General features: G+C 39.5%; 2 protein-coding genes across 3 annotated transcripts; both read left to right on the top strand.

Annotated features, from left to right (window-relative positions):
• Nucleotides 1–389: 389 nt before the first annotated feature.
• On the top strand, nucleotides 390–3,455 carry LOC148364508 (insulin-like growth factor-binding protein 6). The gene is made up of 4 exons (XM_088338614.1): nucleotides 390–860; nucleotides 1,062–1,090; nucleotides 1,173–1,292; nucleotides 2,532–3,455. The coding sequence occupies exons 1-4, from the start codon at nucleotides 551–553 to the stop codon at nucleotides 2,628–2,630; spliced, it is 558 nt and encodes a 185-aa protein (XP_088194740.1). The 5' UTR covers nucleotides 390–550; the 3' UTR covers nucleotides 2,631–3,455.
• A 1,765-nt stretch (nucleotides 3,456–5,220) lies between these two features.
• Nucleotides 5,221–20,625, top strand: LOC148364507 (phosphatidylinositol 5-phosphate 4-kinase type-2 gamma-like). Of its 2 annotated transcripts, none has more exons than XM_088338612.1 (10): nucleotides 5,221–5,484; nucleotides 7,731–7,828; nucleotides 9,394–9,490; nucleotides 9,707–9,856; nucleotides 13,091–13,237; nucleotides 14,562–14,600; nucleotides 16,138–16,251; nucleotides 16,883–17,141; nucleotides 17,257–17,360; nucleotides 17,444–20,625. In XM_088338612.1, the coding sequence occupies exons 1-10, from the start codon at nucleotides 5,350–5,352 to the stop codon at nucleotides 17,522–17,524; spliced, it is 1,224 nt and encodes a 407-aa protein (XP_088194738.1). In that variant the 5' UTR covers nucleotides 5,221–5,349; the 3' UTR covers nucleotides 17,525–20,625. The 2 variants fall into 2 exon arrangements, with proteins under 2 accessions (XP_088194738.1, XP_088194739.1); XM_088338613.1 differs by lacking the exon at nucleotides 5,221–5,484 and adding an exon at nucleotides 7,603–7,667.
• The last annotated feature ends 189 nt before the right edge of the window (nucleotides 20,626–20,814 follow it).

Here is a 20,814-nt window from a genome sequence, read left to right as displayed (position 1 = left end):
GATCAAATTGACCCAATTTGTATTAGGTCAAAAATACTTACCGGTACTCATAATGATCTTTTTTTTAATTTGAGTAAATGAATATACTCTAGTTAACCTAGAGCTAACTAACATTGGTGCAGAGAAAGAGCACTTTTTTCCATTGCCCTGATTGGTTCATTTGGAAATATTACAGCTCGAATTAAAGCAAAGTATTAGCATCTTTCACTGCTGAAAAACGTGACTATCCCTCAAAATGACAAACAACAAATGGTATGAGCGCGTGTGTGCGTGCTTGTGTGACACAGAGAGATGGGGTGTGCTCGGCTCTGTAGAATAGAGAAGGAAAACTAGCATTCTTCATCACGCACCCTCCCTCTCCTCTCCGGTTTGGCCCTTTAAAAGTCGCTGCCAGTGCTGTGTGTTGGCCTCATTATCCCCACATCTTGGCTCAAGAAAAATCACTATCCACCTTTTTTTGAAGATCAGTGGAATAAAACAGAAGCTTCTGAGGTCCTCTGAGGAAGCGAGCGTCGGCAAATCAAGGTTCTGGACAACTTTCAAGTGTGACATGCGACGGTCTGCGACTGTGCTGTGGCTGCTTTTCCTGCAGCTGCTTCTTTCCAGTGTGAGGCCGCTAACAGTACCGTCTGGAGGATGTCCCAGCTGCAAAGGAAAGCTCTTCCAAATGAAAACAGATTCGAATGTCACCGCTCTGACTGTTGGAGAGTCATGTGGGGTTTACACACTGAGCTGCGCCAGCGGTCTGCGCTGTGCACCCGCGCCGAATGACCCGAGGCCTCTCCGAGCCTTGCTCGAGGGCAGAGGCGTCTGCAGTAACGTCAGCGTCATCATCTGGATGGAAAAGACCCAGACTGCAGGTAACGGCTGGGTGAGGGATGTGTGTGGATCAGCAACATGTATTTATGTGGCAACTCAAGTTTGATGCTCGTGTGTTTGCTTTAAATTGGAGGTTTACAATTCAATGAAAAAGTATTTCTAATACAAAATAAAAATTGAAGAATGATCGTATACTTTTATAGGAATTTGTAATAATCATGTGATGTTTTTCCGCCTGTTAGCTCCCGCAACTACCGAAAACCCTGCCGAAGTAAATATTGACTTTTGTAATGATATACACAATGGAGGCGGTTAAATGTGAATCATACTTTAAATACCCTCTTCGCTTGCAGGCTCCATGTCGAAAGCTGCTAATCACACTCATCAGGGGCCTTGACAGCCATTTATTCAAGTCCCATCATGATATCTACATGCCAAACTGTGACAAACGAGGTTTCTTCAGAAAGAAGCAGGTGAGTTGCGAAATACAGGCTGCCACTGTCCTGATGGATAGATGGATGAAGAGAGGGAGGGAGGGAAGAGGGAGCTAGGGAGGGAAGGTTGGAGGTAGGAGGGATGGATGGATGGATGGGTAGATGGAGGTTGGGAGGGATGGATGGATGGAGGTCGGGAGGGATGGATGGATGGATGGATGGATGGATGGATGGATGGATGGATGGATGGATGGATGGATGGATGGATGGAGGGAGGGAGTGAGGCAGGGAGGGAGGGAAAGAGGGAGGTAGGAAGGTAAGAAGGTTGGTATGGAGGGATGAATGGATGATGGATGGAAGGACAGAGGTAGGGATGGATGGATGGATGTTGGGATGGTTCTTTGTTTGTTTGTTTGTTTGTTTGTTTGGTTGGTTGGTTATTTGGTTGGTTGGTTGGTTAGGTAAGTTTGTGGGTATGTTTATTGTATTGAACATAAAAGGCAATGACATTTTCTTTGCAACCCAAGTGTACAATGTTTATTAAAGCAATTTAAAAGAGGATACAATAAAAGAAATCAAATATATATATATATATATATACAGAAAGGAAAATACCGTGGACATATATTCTGGGTTGTATATGTATGACAACAGACGGATGGATGGACGGATGGATGGATGGATGGATGGATGGATGAATGAATGAATGGATGGATGGATGGATGGATGGATAATACTTCTTCAGAGGTCATTGGCATTTTTGGGGGGGAAACTTAACACTAAAGACAACTTAAAAATAATTGCCCCCAAAATGTGAATACAACATTTCTGAGTTAGTTAGTTGGTCAGTCAGTCAGTCAGTCAGTCAGTCAGTCAGTCAGCCAGTTAGTTAGTTAGTTAGTTAGTTAGTTAGTTAGTTAGTTAGTTAGTTAGTTAGTTAGTTAGTTAGTTAGTCAGTCAGTCTGACATGTATTAAAATTATAATTCTGAAAATAATTTGGTGATACAAATTACATTGATTATTCCCCCCATAAATAATACTGTTTTTCACAGTTAAACTGTGACATGAAGTAAACATTAAAAAAGTACAGTATCAAAAAACAAACACAAAAGTCAGAACAAATAGAAGGGAGCGTATCTTACCAGAACATAAAAAGCAACGTACACAACACTTTCAGGCAGCGCATATTACTGTTAAAAACACTTTTATTTCATTATATACTGATATATGTTTGCAACTGCACATTTGATATTCAAAATTGTTTTGTGTTCACACAGTGTTGGTCTTCCCGTGGTAAACAACGCGGTCGTTGCTGGTGTGTGGATGAAAGCGGCCTGCCAGTGACGTCACTAAAACACAAGGGAATGACTTGTTGAATTGTGTAAATGTTGGATATATGGACAGAATGATTTGATGACAAAGGAAAATCTTCTCACTCAATTTTTGTTTTTGTTGTTCTTTTCCGGGTGGATTTTAACGCTTGTTGCTCTCTTCATTCCGTAACCTCCGATCTGTTTGAGGTATACTCTAACTTTGATCATTGGCGCCCTCTAGGGAACACAAAATGAACTGTTTTGAAAGGACGTCAAACTAATCATTAGGAAGAACAACACAGATCCAGTTATATTCATTAAGAATGAATAACCAAATGATGCACTTTGACTGGCAATTTAAAAGAGATATTGATTAACACTATTTAAGACCGAGGCATAGACGCTATTTGCGATTGCAAATAATAGATATTTACATAAACATGTAGCTTGTCGGTCTACGACGATGCACTCTTTCTATTTGCCACAACTGTCTCTCTCTGTATGTCAAGTAATCTTACCTAACTTTGTTTTTGTCCGTTTTTAAACAGGTTCTGTACTTTATTGAAATGTATATTAAGCGTCTACTGCGTTTTTGTCATTCGATTATCACATGTATCGACATGCAAACTAGATTGTCTAGAGATAAATATTTTTGTTACAGCACTGCTATTGAACCTTGTGTGTATTGTACATATTTGTCAAATTATTTATGTGTTTACTTTTATTTATAGTTTATAATAATTGATGATTGCAAGGTTTGTACTCAGAGAGATAAAGAAATATATAGGCAAAACGTCCAATGACTATCATGTTGAAAACCAGTTCAAGTGGTGTAAAGTTCTTCATTTATTGAAATAAAACACTATTGACTCAAACAACAAGCATAAACACATGTACTTTCTCATTATTTGTTTGAAGACTTGTAGTTTTATAAATTTGTAATTATATTAACAATGTTTGGCTGCTTTTTAACTACTACGGAAGCCTGAATGAAGAATTTTGTAAAGGTAGTGGTGCTTTTAGCAGTTAATGGCTTTTTACCTTCCACATCTAAGCCCTGTATGTGATGGCCGCCTTTGACTTTTTTCCCACTATTTCCTTTACTAGCCAATGTGCATCACTTAAGATTTCATAGGTCAAGGAATTTGTATTTATTTTACATAACATGAGGCTCACGTAGAGTGAACTCACATGATTGTCCTTGCTGATATGGGTACCCTCAAAAACGTTGTGAAAGGCTGGGCAAAATAAATATATAGAAAAAAAAATCAAGAAAATGGTTGTGGTTTGGTCAAGGGCGAGTGTCTGGCTGGTTCCATCCATTATCTGCACAGCTTATCCTCAGTAGGGTCGCGGGGCCAGTGAGCAGGGGACACCCTTAACTGGTTGCCAGCCAGTCGCAGGGCACACAGGGACAGACTACTCACTCATTCATTTACACCTAGGGACAATTTGGACCGGCCAATTAACCTGACATGCATGTTTTTTGGAATGTGGGAGAAAACCGGAGTGCCCGGAGGAAACCCACGCAAGCACGGGGAGAACATACAGGAAGGTTTGATCTCATGACCTCAGAACCGTGCGGCACACGCGCTAACCACTGCCCCACCGTGCTGTCAGATTTTACTTATTCATTTCTAATAAAGAAAAAACACGCATACAGAAGAAGCATGGAACTTATTAGACAAGGATGCATTCTATTCAACACTTTGGTGGTAAAATATTTGTTCAACATAACCACGGTTTAATACACCGTAATACACCAGAGCCTCTACAGACTCCATCGCTATATTGCAAGTGACACTAGCCGAGCAGTGCAGGGAGGGGGCGAGAGTGGTGCTAGGAATCAAATGGACTGAACTATTGGAAGGCAGTGGAGATTTTTCGATACGGTTTTGTTTTTTCCATCCATCCAATATCTGCACCGCTTGTCCTCAGTAGTGTCGCTGGGGTGCTGGATCCCTATCCCAGCTATCTCCGTGCAGTGCGCAGGGGACATCCTGAACTGGTTGCCAGCCAATCGCAAGGTACACTAAGATAGACAACTCACTCGCTCATTCACACATAGGGACAATTTGGACCGGCCAATTAATCTGACATGCATGTTTTTAGAATGCGGGAGGGAACCGGAGTGCTCGGAGGACACGCATGCAAGCACAGGGAGAACATGCAAACCCCGCACAGGAAGGCTGTTAGCTGGAATCAAACGCAGGACCTCAGAACTGTGCCGCGGACGCGCTAACCACTCAGTGCCGGCATTTTTGTTTGTTTTGTTGCCTTATTTTTAAAATTTAGTATCCAGCGTTTTTCATTACGTTTAAGCCTGCGTGCCTGCTTGGGTTGAATTTAGGGGTGCTTGAGCACCCCTCCAATACGAGCTGGTTACGCCCATGGTTTGGTCCCTTTGAGTCTCTAGTTTGGATCTTCCTCGTGCCTTTTAGCACTTGTTTTCGGTTGCATTACACAATACAGCGACATCTAGTGATAGAATATTACACAGTGTCCCTTTAAGTTTTCAACAAGCGAATTTCCTTAGTTATCTTGAGAGTAGAATTCTATCCGTGCATCTTTTTGCACTTCTGCAGGTTTCACGGCAGGGTGGGCGTTGTGCTTCGCGTCACAGCTTTGCCATCCTGCAGCAGAAAGTTGATCCCTCAACAGGTTGACATTCATCCCACCCACCCACTTTTCCCATTTCGTTGTTTTTGCAAAGTGCAAAAACTCCACGACGACGTGACCGCCGACTTGTGTCGTTTAAGTATCGTGACGTCGAAGTCGTCTCATGTCTTCTCCGAGCTTGGTACGCGTCCCCCACAAGAGGAAAACCAAGATGAAGCATTTTGTGCAGCAGAAAGTGGAAGTCTTCCGCGCAGGGGACCCCGTAACGAGCGTGCTCATGTGGGGAGTCAATCACTCGGTGGGTAGGTGATTGATTGACCGGTGACTATTTTATGTTCGCGCGCACTTATGCTTATACGCACGTGTCGTCAAACGGATCTCACTTGATGTCAAAGTGATGGCAAGGGTGTGAAACGATACCGGTAAAAATATCATTCTACTCTATCACACCAAAATCAATTCAAAATGTAGTCTAAATCTCAACTAACATAACACTTCTATCTAATCCATCTAATCTAAATCTATTAAAAAATATACATTTAATTGATCAAATCTAATCTAAATGTATCTAATCGGAATCTAATCCATGTATTCCAAATTTGTCTAATCTAAATCTAAACATCTAATTTATCTAAACCTTTCAAATCAAAATCTATTGTAGATCTATTGTAAATGTAATGTAAACCTATTCTAAATCTAATCAAAATCTAATCTAAAATTTATCTAAATCTAATCTAAATGTAGTCTAAATCTTATCTAAATCCAATCTAAATCTTGTTTAATCTCAACTAATATAAACTTCTATCTCATCTATCTAATCATAATCTAAATCTTTAAAAGTAAATTTAATCAATCAAATATAATCTAAATATATCTAATCTAAATTTACCTATGAAATACATTTTTTAATATAAATCTAATTTAATTCTTAATCTAATCTGAATCTAATCTGAATCTAATACGAATCTAATCTAAATCTAATCTGAATCTAATCTAAATCTAATTTAAATCTAATCTGAATCTAATCTGAACCTAATCTAAATCTAGTCTAAATCTAATCTAAATTTAGTCTAAATCTAATCTAAATCTAATCTAAATCTAATATAAATCAAATCTGAATCTAATCTAAATCTAATCTAAATCTAAATCTAATCTAAATCTAAATCTAATCTAAATCTAATCGGAATATAATCCATATATTCCCCGTAAATCTAAATCTATCTATGTACTCTGAATTTATCTTTTTTCATCTAAATGTATTTGTAAATCCCAATTTGTGTTTGTTCGTATTCTGATTTATTGGTTCCAAAAGGGCTGAACTGATTTTTGTGAAGATTTAAACATTTATACTTTCGGCCTCTGGGAGTTTCTTCAGCTATGTTTCGTGTCGAAGCACCACTAACAATATCAATTAAAAACCTGCTATTGTGTACAAATAGTTCTGGAACTACATGCGGCCATACGGCTCTTTGGCCCTCCGTAGTGGCGTTTTTTCAACAAACCAAGGCCCCAACAACCTCACTCAAGTAAAATACCTGTAATGGCAACAAGCCATTATGATATTTCCCCAACCTTTTTTAAAGTTGAGAGCTACTTTTTGTTACTAACTAGCGCAATGGGCACCAAGTTTGGTATGAATTTCTAAAACAGCAACTTAGCTTAGATGGCTTGCAAAATAACTAAAAACTAGCGTGATAGTTATCTAGAAAGGTAAACAGGTAAAAAAAAACAACTAAAATATAACAAGATAGCTTGCTGAATGCGTTAAAAAGCCAACTAAATAGCCAGATAGAAAGCTAAAAATCGTTATAGCTAGCTAGAAAGAAGACCAACATTTAGCTTGATAAGTAGCGAAAATGATCAAATGTTACCTAGACAGCATGCATAAAAAAGTGAAAAGCTAGGTAGATAGCTTACTAAATAGCTAAAAAGGTAGGGAAAAAAGCAAGCTGCAAAGCTAAAAAGGTAGCCAGATAGCTAGTTAAAAAAACAACAGATTTTTTTGAAAGGTAAAGAGGTACAAAACAAAAATAGAGCTAGCCAATAGTTAAAAGAGTAAAAAGCTAACTAAATAGCTGGATAGAAAGCTAAAAAATCTAGATAGATAGCCAGAAAGAAGGCGAAAATTTAGCCTGATGACTAGCAAAAAAGATAAAATGTTAGCTAGATATCATGCAAAAAATTAAAAATAAAAAGAAAGCCATGAGTTTTATGTAGCGATTTTTTTACTACATATCAAGTTTGGATTTTATCATAGCCTGCTCTCCTAGAATAAAAGTTATTGTCAGCATTTGACTGCACACTTTTGAATCCTACAGCCATTATCTTGTTGCTCATTTGTGACCGGAATACTCTCTAACAGAAGCTTTTATTTTGACTGTTTCCCCACCCGGATATAAAACAAGCTTGCAGAGAAGGAAAAGTGAACTGTTCATGGTTGTGATTGGTACTCTGAAAAATAGCTGGTAAAGCACTGTACAGGTAGGGTGGAAAATATATTTCAAAAGCTGTTTTTTTGTAAAAAAGGACAAAATGTGTGCACAGATCAATGACTTGAGCCAAGTGCCGGTGCCTGTTATGCTGCTTCCAGATGACTTTCGAGCCAGCACCAAGGTCAAAGTCACCCACCACCTCTTTAACAAGTACAGGACCTCCTCCCTTCCTTGCTTTTTATAAGAAATGATATCCAAATACGGCTATCGTAGTGTACAAAAATTTTTCTGAATGGATGATTCGTTTACACATATGTTTACATAGCTAACAAGCTACCTAGTCAAGGATATTTGCCAGCAATGTGAGTATATGTGTGTACACAGTACATGAGTTTTCCTATAAACAGTTTCCTCATCCTTTAGAAAGCATAAGAGCATAATGCAACTCTGTCAAAAAATAAGTAGTTTTAAATAATCCCATAATCCAGTTAGGAATCCAAGTTGTGTAACAGTCTTGGGGCAGAACAATAAAATATGTTTGTCATGTGATTTTACTACTGAGAAATGTGTTGCTCCTCCATGAATTCGCGTTTAAATCTCAAACGGGGTTATGTGAGAGCACTATGGGGAGTATGTGAGACTCTGGATAAGGCTAAATAGGCTTTTTTAACGGAATTAACAATTGATGTGAATATTTCAGGGGAACATCCAAGTCTTAATACTATAAATACTGTTTAAAGACTGTAAAGGAAGTCATATTCAGAAGACTACAAAATCTAACTTCATATATTTTTTTTTTAAGAACAATTATTCATTATGACTCCAAAGGGGGTTTTATGGTGATATTAATTGTGCGCATGCAGCGGATTAAATAAATAAATACTAATTTAAATAAACTTTTGGGTCCATTAGTAAATAGTTTTGCTCATTTTATGCATGATTGGTCAGATTTAAATTGAACAAAAACAAAAATATAGTTGATGATTTTGCCCAGTTGAGAAATAGTTTTTCTTATTTAAAAATGCATGTATTTTTAAAAAACTTTAAATCGTACTTCAAAAAGGAAAAACTACCTGACAAAGAAACAACAACATTTCAGATATTTAAAAAGAACTTTTTACTTAAAGATGGTTACTCATTTTTGAAACAATGTAATTTTCTTTTTGTGTAGCACTTTTTAGTTGAACAAATCGAAACTCAAAATGCTGTGTAAAACATTTAAAAGACAGCAAGAAAATAAAATCCTCTCCTTTATAAATTTGCTGAAAATAAATACAATTTATTTGTTGATCAAAACTGTACATTACTAAAATTAGAATTGACAACAAGGTAGGAAACATTGTTTACGAGACATGGCACTCTATGATAAACATGTAATAAAGACCTAAACGAGAAAATAAGATATTTTATTTTTGTAAAAAATGCCTTCTAAAGGGGCGGCACGGCAGATGTGTGGAGTTTGCATAGTCTCCCTGTGCCTGCGTGGGTTTCCCAAAAACAGGTTATTTTACCGGTCCAAGTTTTCTCTAGGTCTGAATGAGCGAGTGAGTTGTTTTTCTCTGTGTGCTCTGCGACTGGCTGGCAACCAGTTCAGGGTGTCCCCTGCCCACTGCCGGGAGATAGCTGGGATGGGCTCCAGCACCCCCGCGACACTACTAAGGATAAGCTTGCAGATAATGGATGGATGGATGGATGTCTTTAAAAGGCTTGACATACAGTAATTCTATATTTGTTTACATAGGATAGATAATCTTTCCTTGTGGCTTGCTTCTTAGAGAGAATCTCCCAGGGCAGTTTAAATTCAAAGAGTACTGCCCGCAAGTGTTCAGGAACCTTCGTGAGCACTTTGGCATCGAAGACCAGGACTTCCAGGTACTATTGAAGTAAAGACCAAGGCATGGACAAAGGTCTCAATTGTATTTTTCTTTAGCTCTAGACAAAGAAGATACATTGCAGAACACACATAATACCAGTAACGTGTTCCCCGATGGTCCTTCTGTGTGTCGATTTGCATTTCATTGAAGAGAATTTGCATGTTAAAGAGTGAAGAAAATGCGTTATGTAAAACGGATAGGTTTTCATCAACAGGTGTCTTTGGCTCACAGTCCGCCGCTCAAAGACGGCGAAGGAACATGTGAAGGCCGGCTGCTGGCGTCTTACGACCGGACTTTGGTGGTTAAAGAAATCTCTAGTGAGGAGGTAGCAGAGATGCACAACCTCCTTTCTGAGTACCATCAGGTGATATATGCTAAGAATATACATTTATATGGTAAAGAAAAAAGTTATTTATATCAAGATGAGATAGTTAAGTGGCCACGAAGATTGTCACCAATAGCTCCATATCTCGCTACAACATCATTAGAAGCACAGGTACGGTACAGTCAGTGTAAAAAAATTATTTAATGACTATATAATAATTTTCTACTTCTACTATTGGAAAATACTCATTGATCATAAGCTCGTTTTACTGCCACCTAGAGTCAGGGAGAATAAATAAAACAGTTATGCTGGAAATTGAAGATTATCTTTGGTCTTTTACTCCACCAGAATATATTAGATACCATATATCTAATTGTCTAATATTTATCTATCTATCTATCTACCTTGGTCATATCCCTCAAGAGGGGTGACCGACAGCAAGACACACACATACAATAACAAAGAAAATAAAAGGGAAATAAATAGCAAAAAAAAAACACACAAAAATTTTGGACCATGGCCAACCCAATTGCCCAAACAAGTTAGGCACCTCGGCACCCAAGTTGTTCATGCTTTCGTCCCTCCAGATGAAATGGGACACCAGAAAGCGGCCATGTCACTCGGGTCAGGGTGACACAACACACTCTTTTGTTCAACAGCAGGGCCCGACAGCTTTCACTGGTTTACCCCTGCCGCATCATACGGGTGCCCTGCCCATCCTTAAGAACGCGTCCACAATCCCACTTTCCTTTCACAACACCTCTCCACTCCTTTCTATCACCAACAAGAGCTCTAGCTTTCACTATATTTAGACCTCTTTCCTGCAGTGCACTCATAACACCATCCATCCACGTCAATCGCGGCCTTCCTCTTGGTCTCCTTCCATTGACTTCTGCTCTGTAGATCCTCTTCAACATTCGCTCCTCATCCATCCTCTCCATGTGTCCAAACCAACCGAGTACCCTCTTATCAACACGCTTGCTCAGTGCCACGATTACTCCAGTTCTGTCTCTCACAATTTCATTTCTCAGTCTATCCAGTCTTGTCACTCCTAACATAGTCCTCAAACACTTCATCTCAAAAACATTCAACTTCCTTCTTAAATCTGCGTTCAGGCTCCGAGTCTCTGCACCATACAACACAGTCGGCACAATCACACTCTCATACAGTCCCCTTTTAACATCCATACTCATACTCTTGTTGTTCATCACTCTCCTCAGAACACCCAAAACCTTGCTTCCTTGATTCACTCAGTGCAATACCTCACACTCCATTCCACCAACTGCAGCCACATCACAACCCAAGTACCTAAAGCTTTCAACTTCTTCCAGCACCTGTCCATGCAACCTGATTTCTAACGTCATGCCCACTCCATCACGTGAACACTTCATCACCTTACTCTTCCCAACATTGACACATAACTTACGCTGATCACATACTCTTCCAAACACCGTTACCAACCTTCACAATGTTTCCTCAGAATCAGCCACAAGCACTGTGTCATCTGCAAACAACAACTGACTTACCTGCCACACTGTTCCACTGTTGTCCATCATGTCTACACCTCTGCCAAATACTCTTGCATTCACCTGTCTCACCACACCATCCATGTACACATTAAACAGCCATGGTGACATCACACACCCCTGTCTCACACCAGTCAACACAGGGAACCACTCACTTGTCTCACTCCCTACGCTTACACATGCTCTGCTGTTCATATAAATACTCTTCAATGCTTCCAACAACTTTCCACCCACTCCATACATCACCATCACTTGCCACAACGCCTCTCTATCAACTCTGTCATACGCCTTTTCCAAGTCCATAAAAGCCAAATAAACATCCTTACCTTTTGCAAAATATTTCTCACACACCTGTCGTACTGCAAACACCTGATCCACACATCCTCTTCCTTCCCTGAAACCACTCTGCTCCTCCACCACCTCATTCGTTCTTTCTCTCACTCTCTTAATCAAGACTCTTCTATTTATCTAATTATATAATAATCTCTTTAGCCAAATTGTACAAGTAGGGGAAAAACACATCTCACTGGAGTAAAAGTAGACAAGTTTTAGTGTTCATAAAACGGACAATATTTTTTTTACCATACAAGATGATAAAGCCTGTTTTGGAGTTCATGAAAATGAAGCGTTTCCTTTTGCAAAAAAGTCCATAGTTTTCCGTGTAGAAGAGGACAGTGTTAGTTTTTGTTACACAAAAAGAAGCTTCTTTAGATCTGGAATGAAACCATGCTTGTTTTTGTCATAGGATGAACCAATGGAAGATTTCAGGGTAGAACAAGCTTTTTTTAAACAAAATGGTACACTTATCTCCGGCCTAGGAAAAGATGGCGCTAGTTTTTGGTGTTGAAAAAGAAGCAAGCTTTAACATAGAACAAAATTATGCTAATTTTTGGCATAGGAGAAGAATACAGGATAGTTTTAGTGTTGAAGAAGACAATGCTGTTTGATGTGTGTGGGCGTGTTTGTGTGTACATAGAGTGGGACCTCACTACTTCGCGGTTCGACGTTCGCGGCTTCAGAGCTTCGCGGTCTGTAATTCGCAGATTTTCACTTTTTGCGGGTGGTTTTGTTCCCTATTAACCGGGTCTAAAAAATAGTAATTACAAATAACAATTAAAAAAAAAAATTGTTATTTTTTTGAAGGTGTGCCGCTACTTCGCGGATTTTCACTTATCACGGGTGGTTTTAACCGCAATAACCGAGGTCTCACTGTAGTTTTAATTTTGGGCAAAAAAGAAGATAGGTCTTGGTTTATGCATAATAGACGGAACTACTATAGAAAGTTATGGGTAACTGTTGTACAGGAACCTTGCATTTGTACCAAAGTAAGCAAAACGAGTTTTATGCATGGAAGTAGAAGTCGATTAAGGCTTAGAAGAAAAAGAAGCCGACTTTGCCATGGAAGAAAAAGATGCTGGATTTTGGCAGAGAAATTGACTGTTTTGGCGTTAAAGACGACAATGCTATTTTTATTTTTTGCATGGAAGATAATACGGCGTAGAAAGAGCTAATTAAAAAAAAGAGGAAAACGGCGGTAAATTTCAAAGCTAAAATTTTGGGCATGGAAGAAGAAGCTCGCTTTTGGTCTAGAAAAACATGACGCTAATTTACGGCAAATAGTAACACCAATTCCAGTAAGGGCGTCTTGATGGTGGTAATGATCTAGACCAGCCATTGTTGTTGGTAAATGATTTCATTGACAGAAATTGAAAAAAAATCCATAAACATTTCCTTTCTTTCGATGCAGCACATCGTGACCTGTCATGGCTCGACGCTGCTCCCTCAGTTCCTGGCCATGTACAGAGTGACGGTGGAAAGTGAAGATACTTACTTGCTGGTGATGAGGAACATGTTCAGTCACAGACTGCATGTTCACAGGAAGTATGACCTTAAGGTGAAATGGTTGACTTTGATAAAAGTTCACATTGAAATTCAACAATTTGTTCAATTTCTCAGTGGATGGATGGATGGATGGATGGACAGTATGGAAGCTCTGTTGATCAATACAGCAGCTAGCTATATAGCTAAGCGGATCATTGTATATACGGTACTATAAACAGGAGCTACCTAGCTATAAAGCTAACCAACTTTATATACTGTATAACTATCAGTGTTGGGCACATTCCTGAAAACCAGTAATTAATTAGTTACTATTTTTTTGTTCCTAGTTATATAATTTTAAAAGTATTTCCGTTACCCCCCCAGATCATTGACATCCAAAAGTAGCACGATACTCTCAGAGTAAGTATCCATTTACAAGCTATCACAAAGACTCACATTGAAGCAAACCCCCCCAAAATTACAATAAAATAGCCACATAATAAAACAAATAGTAGAAAACATGTACACCAACATTTGGACTCTGTAAAGTCTTCATATTTCTTGGCTTGTGCAGTATTAAGAGGTTGCAAACAAACGCTTAACAGAGATAAATCATATCAATTTTGTATTTGGGCTTCAAACCACTCGAGGATTTCCTTCTCCATTTCTAAGTACTGTCCGAGATGTTTTCCTTTTTCTCCAGGCACAGTGTTTTGCGAAAGTAATTTTTTTAATAAAAAGACCAAAATTCAGCACACTTTACTGTAAATTCTGTGCTCACGTTTGCCTCATTGATTTTTTTGTTTCCGTACAAGTAATGCCCCTTCCCCACGTGCTACTGGTGACACACAGGCATATATGTGTGTATAAACTTAACCCATTATTTCAGTATGTTATCTTATAGCTGTAAATACGGCTTTGACAAGAGCGTATACAGTAGGGGAAATATCTCCATGAGGAGAAATTCAGCGACCCCATTCTTGAATCAGTGCCACTCTAACCATATTCAGTTGTACTTTGTGGGTAAATATAAACACGTCTAGTTTTCTTGGGAGAAACAGAAACTAGGTGACATTGTAATTAATAATCCGCTTTTAATAAGTATTGGAAGACGCCCCAGATTGTAACGACAGTTTCGTCAAAAAATTGTATCGATAACACGTTCCACTACTCCTCATTAAAAAAAGTAATTGTGTTCCAGGAACACATTCGTTTGTAACACGTTAGTCCTAACACTGATGAGGATCCACTTTTTTTTTTATAAATGCTGAAGCCAGGTGTCAGGATCCACTAAAAATATTACACAGGAGACATCATTAATGGTTAGTCAGTGAAGCAGCAGCAGCCGATTGAAGCTACCAGGATGAAAAACGTTGTGTGGTCTTTCCTTTCCTTAGGGCTCCCTGGTGTCGCGAGAGGCAACTTTTAAAGAGAAGGTGAGCTCAGATGAAAGGACGCGTTGGTGCTGTGAGACTTGAAATTCACGCATACGTGATAGAACTCATTTGATCCTCTAGCATGAAAAAAAAAGAGCAAAGGGAGCTCGGTTTGGTAGACTCCAGACTGCACTGTTAGATATGGGCACCTGAATAGAAAAAAAAATACCAATTGAACCATTTTACACCGAATCTAGAAGCTTTAAACAACAGGAAATATATACATACATTTTCAGCTTTGTTGTCAAATATGCTATGTGCACAACATAAAGCACAGATGAAATTACTACATCTTCCCCACATTCAAACATGTAATAAACAAGGCACAATACAAATAACAACAAGGTAATAAAAAGGTATGAAAATAAAATGTAAAAATATATAAGGTTTAGGGTAAAGAAATGTCCCGGAATCGAAATAGTGTACTTTTTCATTGGTCTGGCAAAAGGCAGAGGGGTAGGACTGGGTAGGGCATGGATAGAGTTCAGAGGCCTGACAGCCAACCCCACAGTCTTTTCCAACGGCAGCAGGTTGAAGAGGCTGTGAGATGGGTGGGTAGGGGTACCTGCAATCATGGTGGCTTTGCAGGAGGGAGAGTAGTTGTATATGCCCAGGAGGGACGTGAGTGGGACACACATGGTCTATTCCGCTGTTCTCACGATGCACTGCAGAGTCTTTCAGCAGGTCATGGTGGAGGCGCAACACCACACGGTGATGCAGCTGGTCAGAATAGTCTCGATGGTTCCTCTGTAGAATGAGAGCATGATGGGGGTCAGCCACCTGCTCTCCTAAGTTTGTGGAGAATGTACAGTCATTGATTGTCTTTTTTGGCCAGGGATGCAATGTTATGACTCCAGGACAGCTCCTAAATAATATTCACACCCAGAAATTTGATATTGCTCACCCTCTCCACTGCAGAACCGTTAATCGTGATTGGGGCATGCTTGGTATGCGCCTTTCTAAACTTGGTCTTCTCCATATTCAGGTGTAGAACGTTGTCTTAACACCACTGGGCGTTGTTGATGAGACCGACCACAGTTGTGTCACAAACTTTATGTATAGGTTGGGGCTGAATGATGGGGTGCAGTCGCGAGTTAGCAGAATGAAGATAAGGGGGCTCAGCATGCAACCCTGGGTAGCCCCTGTTTAATTATGATGGTGCTGGAGGTGTTGCTGCCAAACCGAACTGCCTGTGGTCTACGTGTGAGGTAGCCGGGCAACCAATTACACAGGGAGGTGTTTAGTCATACCCGATCCAGTTTGTGGATGAGGTGCTGGTTGATTATAGAATTATACATTTATTCAAAGAAAAGTTTTTTAACAGCAAGGTATTTTCAACTATGGTGACAATCCATTTTCTTTCAAATCTTGTTGCATTTCACAAGTTTTAAATCCATTTAGTAAGCACGTTCATTTGACTAGTTTTGTATGTATACATATTTTGCAAAAATGTTTTAAATCTTGCATTGTGAAACACACTGTTAACTTGTGTGTGAAAAGCGCTACATAAATAAAAAGAGCTGCCGCATTTTTCCAGGTCAAGGAGCTTCCCACCTATAAAGACATCGACTTCATGAACAACATGCAAAAGATTTACGTGTGTGACCAAGAGAGGGAGAGTTTCATGGAAAAGCTTAACAGAGATATTGAGGTAAATTTTAATTTTATGATGTGTTTCTTATCATGTTAGCTTTAAGACCGTAGGAAAAAGACGCAAAGTGATAAAACACAAAATAAATAATCTCCTTTGTTTTATGTTGTGTTTTATAGTAGCCCTCCTTTGAGTGGTACCAAACAGCTTGAAGCAAAGTTTCTTCTCTTTTGGAATACATTTCTCGACTATATATCTCGTGAAAACCTAGAACATTTTTTATACCTGACACAATCCCACAAAAGAAAAATACAGACATATTTTTTTCCCACAAGACCTTTTCAGCATTTGTTTTATCTCATCAAGAGTTACTAAATTTGTCTTTGGTTTAAATAGTGTCTTACATCTAACAAGAGGTAAGATCAGGCCTAAAAAATACAATCTAAGACGACCCCTTGCCCACCCAGCCCGAGCCCGACCATGTAACTTGATTTGAGGGACAGTGCCTGAAGCAAATCACAATTTCCATATTTTATTTGTGAGGAACTGGGAAGAGGAGGGATGACTTTGTCCGACTTCGCCCCGCCGAAATTTGGGTAGGGTTTCGGCTTATGATCTTACCTCTAGATCAAACCAGTAACCCTTACAGTTCACACTATTGAAGTAGTGCTTGAGTGTTGTTTTCCTGCAGTTCCTGGTACATATGAAGATAATGGACTACAGCCTCCTGCTTGGTATCCACGATGTGGAGAGGGCCGAGCGAGAAGATGAGGAAGAAACTGAGACAGAGTCGTCTGAGGGTGAAGAAGACCAAGATGAAAGCTGCCCACCTGTGCCCCCGGGCTCCACCTCCCCCGTAGGCATAGGCAGTTACATGAACTCCTTCAAGCCGATGGGTCCCGGGGAGTTTGACCCCTACGTGGACGTTTACGCTATCGAGAGCGCCGTAGGTGAGTCCCGCGTTAAACGCTTTACCTCAGGCTTGAGATCAAACACGGAGATCAAAAACCATCAGTTCCGCTTGCCAAAGGATGAAGTCGTTGATCCTCCATCCCATTCCTGCAGGCGCTCCGCGAAAAGAAGTGTATTTCATGGGTTTGATTGATGTGCTGACGCAGTACGACACCAAGAAGAAAGCGGCTCACGCAGCCAAGGCTGTCAAACACGGGGTGAGCATCATGTCGTGTAAAACGACTGACGATACTTACTCATACTGACTAGTATATGTGGATGTGATTGTTTTTGTGTGCAGGCTGGAGCAGAAATCTCTACAGTTCATCCGGAGCAGTATGCAAAGCGTTTCAGGGAGTTCATCACAAACATATTTGCATAATATTCCAAAGATCCCTACTATATAAATATCCTGGTGAAAAGTTAGTACTCTGATTTAGTACACAGTCCAGGTGTGACAAACCTTTTGAACGTAAGAGCTACTGTTTTCGTACTGATCAGCGTGATGGGCAACTTTTGATATTACTATTTTCTTGCAATGTCATTATCATGTTGTCACCAGGTTGTAATTATTTAGATTTAGGTGTGGAATAAGCTAGACGACTATTGAAACATTGTTTTAAAGACACTGATAATGTCAATAATTTTCTATGCCAGTTACTGTCGAAATCAAATATCTTGGAAAATCTCTATGACTGGTGAGCTATTTTAAGAACCAGTCCACAGGCTACTCAGTTGTTCTTAGGGGGTGCCAATTGGCAAAAAGTTGTAGTGCCCTGTTAAAGTCAATTCTAGTCATAACACAGGGTTTTGATTTATAATGATACAGCTACTGATGCACCTGAACACATCATTAGTAATGTTTCAGGGGGTCACAGGGTGCTTCTGGTCTCACAACATTATGCAACCTCGCCCACGGGCGATCAACCCCACGACTTGTTTTCAGGTGGCATTTAATGAAATGAAATGATCTGCATTTATATAGCGCTTTTCAAGTCAATGAAGACTTCCCAAAGCGAGCCGGGTTTCGAACTGCGATGTCTTGATCCCAAGACGAGCGCTCTACCTCCTGAGCTACTGCCGCGGTCCTCGTCACCAGACCCAGAACCATCTTGAGGCTTTTTCAGCTGCTCCAGTGGTTTACTCAATGGATCTGCTCCTTGCTAAACCCATTATGGCACTTTAATCTTCTGTGTAGCAAATGCCCCACAAATCCTCAGCAACCTCAACTTCTGGTCAGCTGGATTTGCAAATGTCTTTGTTCATGGATTCTGCAATCATCTTCAGCACCTGGTTGTGTCTCCAGTTGTATCTACCATGGCCAATCACTTTTGGGCAGGCACTCAGAAAGTGTTTTTGAGCGCCTCTTTCCGAACACAGTTGGCAGTTTGGGGTCTCAGCTTTCCCCCAATTGAAGAGGTTTGCTTTGTATTTGGAGTGGGTCAGCCTGCCACAAATCTGTCCAGGTGACTTTATAGTCCATGGCATGCTGACCTAACCCTGATGTTACTTCCCTTGCTGAGACTCTCATCCTGAACTGGTCGTAATACTCCAGGATAAGGTCTGCAATGCGATACTTGTTCATCGTGGTATGGACCAGTTGGTGAGGGATGGTGTAATATGCGTTGGTTAGGTCTAACCAAAGCATTGTGAGATCTCCCTTGTTCTCCTAGGCTCTGCTGCTCCAGAGATTCCTTTTGCATTGAGGTGTTTATGTAGTTATTACTGGAGAGCAAATCCGCCAGCCACTTTGCTATTATGCTGAAGAAGATATTGTTTTCCACGCTCAACAGGGAGATCATCCGGAATAGGTCGATCATCTTGGAATCCTTCTATTTGAGGATCCACTTAGTTGGAATTTTAGCGGTTCTTGTTACATAGAGTGAAAAAAAATTAGGTTGACCAAAAAAAAAAAAAAGAAGACTTTTAGTCAATGTAAATGATGTATGTGTTGTGCTGATATTTTCCCCATTTTAAATGACTTGTGGAATCAAAATTAATGTTGCCCTTGTTATAGATTGAACAATTGCCCCTCCTATGGGATCTTATCATATACAGTATCTCTATACTCTATTATTTTTAAATGTACCTTTCAAACTGGATAGTTTTTATTGTTTAGTAGCTTGTGATGTCATTTGGAGTTTTTAGAAATTGGAAATATATATCTTTTAATAATTTATTGTGTCATCAAATTATTTTCACTGGGTAATGTTGATGTTGGAATGCTGATCTGGGTGCAGATATTCCAATGGATAACTTTTTCAGTAATGTGTGATGCCTTTCAGAGGTATTATCATTGTTTAAAGCAGTTTTCTGTAACTGATGCTTTAATGCAGGGGTCTCCAACATGGTGGGGGAAGGCCTTGCCGGCCTCACCTGCCTCCAGGAAGGCCGAAAGCCACCGCCTCATCTCCTTGGCCAATAAACATAGCAAAACCAAGCCACCGTTCTTATTTCCCTATCTCTTGGCTGCAGGATGCAACAAAAAAGGTTTTTTTTTTCCCGCCATGCGGCAAACCCCCCACCTGTTCTTCCCCAATTACTCTACACCTGTTTGCCTTTCTAGCTAACTATCGAGCTACCTTTTTAGCTATTTAGCAAAACATCTAGCTAAAATGGTATTTTAGAAATGCAAATCAAATTGGGGCTAAATAAAAACAGAAAGTAGCTCTCAGCTTGAAAAAAGTTGGAGACCCCTGTGTTAGTTAATGTTGTGGAAAAAATAAACAGCTCCAAAGATGAATTATTATTGGCGTCTAAACAATCAGATATCTTATAGAGTTTATGTAATTCAAACTTGGCAGCCAATTAAAGAGTAACACATTATTTTCCAATGTACTGCATAATGTTTAGAAATGACCCAGCCAAGACCCAGATCTAAAACCCAGTCCCTGCAGTGTATTTGATCCATTTTCCCCTCAGTCTCTTTCTGGCAAATATAAGAAGTTTGCTTTAGCCCTCATCCTTTGAAGAAATTTGGCGTTTAAAATGTGATAATTTAAGCGTCAATTATTCAAGGTGTTGGTTTATTTAAAACTTATATGTTGTCTTGTTTCTCTCTTAAAGTTGGGGTGCGTTATTTGAAAACTTAGGGTTGCAATTATGATTTTTAAGCCAGGAGATGGCGGCAGTGTAACACATGATTTGCAAGTACATGGCATTTCTTAGATGCGATCGAAAATACTTCTTTTTTCATCTGGGGTTCATCTGACCCGAACAAGCCTGCTAAAAGTAAGATAAAAGCAGATAGGGAAAAAAGAACAAAGATCAGTTGGACATTGTTAACATATACTTAATAGAGAAAATATTACCCTTTCAAATTTTTAGGGATACCTCAAACTATGCACTCCACCTTCCCTTAAGGGTTGAAAAGAGAATAATCAACATGAATTCAAAGCAATTGTGTCTGTATTTGTGATTTGTATTGGCAGGCTTTTCATTGTTCTGTTATTTTAACATTTAAACAGTGACCCAGTAAGATGTATTGCGTTTGTAATGTAGCTCACATTTTCTTTCATTAAACCACTGCATTATACGACTTTAGGGTTTACTTCAACTTGTGGACCCCTTTTGAAGTCATGAACTGTATCCAGTGTTCCCTTGTTTGTCGCTGTGTTAGAAAAATACACATTGTAAGTAACCATCTAATTTGGACTATAAGCCGCGTCATTT

Source organism: Urocampus carinirostris, chromosome 6 (genome assembly GCF_059441175.1).
Source record: "Urocampus carinirostris isolate Australia breed hairy pipefish chromosome 6, RoL_Ucar_1.0, whole genome shotgun sequence".
Lineage (NCBI taxonomy): Eukaryota > Metazoa > Chordata > Actinopteri > Syngnathiformes > Syngnathidae > Urocampus > Urocampus carinirostris.
The sequence above is the reverse complement of the archived record's forward strand: the minus strand, read 5'-3'. Positions and strand labels throughout refer to the sequence as shown.

Bases quoted from the DNA above. Each gene is read 5' to 3' on its own strand.
- LOC148364508 (XM_088338614.1), top strand. From the start codon at position 551: ATGCGACGGTCTGCGACTGTGCTGTGGCTGCTTTTCCTGCAGCTGCTT. The intron at 1,091-1,172 runs GTAAATATTGAC...CTTCGCTTGCAG, and splicing joins CTACCGAAAACCCTGCCGAA to GCTCCATGTCGAAAGCTGCT. The intron at 1,293-2,531 runs GTGAGTTGCGAA...GTGTTCACACAG, and splicing joins GTTTCTTCAGAAAGAAGCAG to TGTTGGTCTTCCCGTGGTAA.
- LOC148364507 (XM_088338612.1), top strand. From the start codon at position 5,350: ATGTCTTCTCCGAGCTTGGTACGCGTCCCCCACAAGAGGAAAACCAAG. The intron at 9,857-13,090 runs GTGATATATGCT...CTTTCGATGCAG, and splicing joins TCCTTTCTGAGTACCATCAG to CACATCGTGACCTGTCATGG. The intron at 17,361-17,443 runs GTGAGCATCATG...TTTTGTGTGCAG, and splicing joins CCAAGGCTGTCAAACACGGG to GCTGGAGCAGAAATCTCTAC.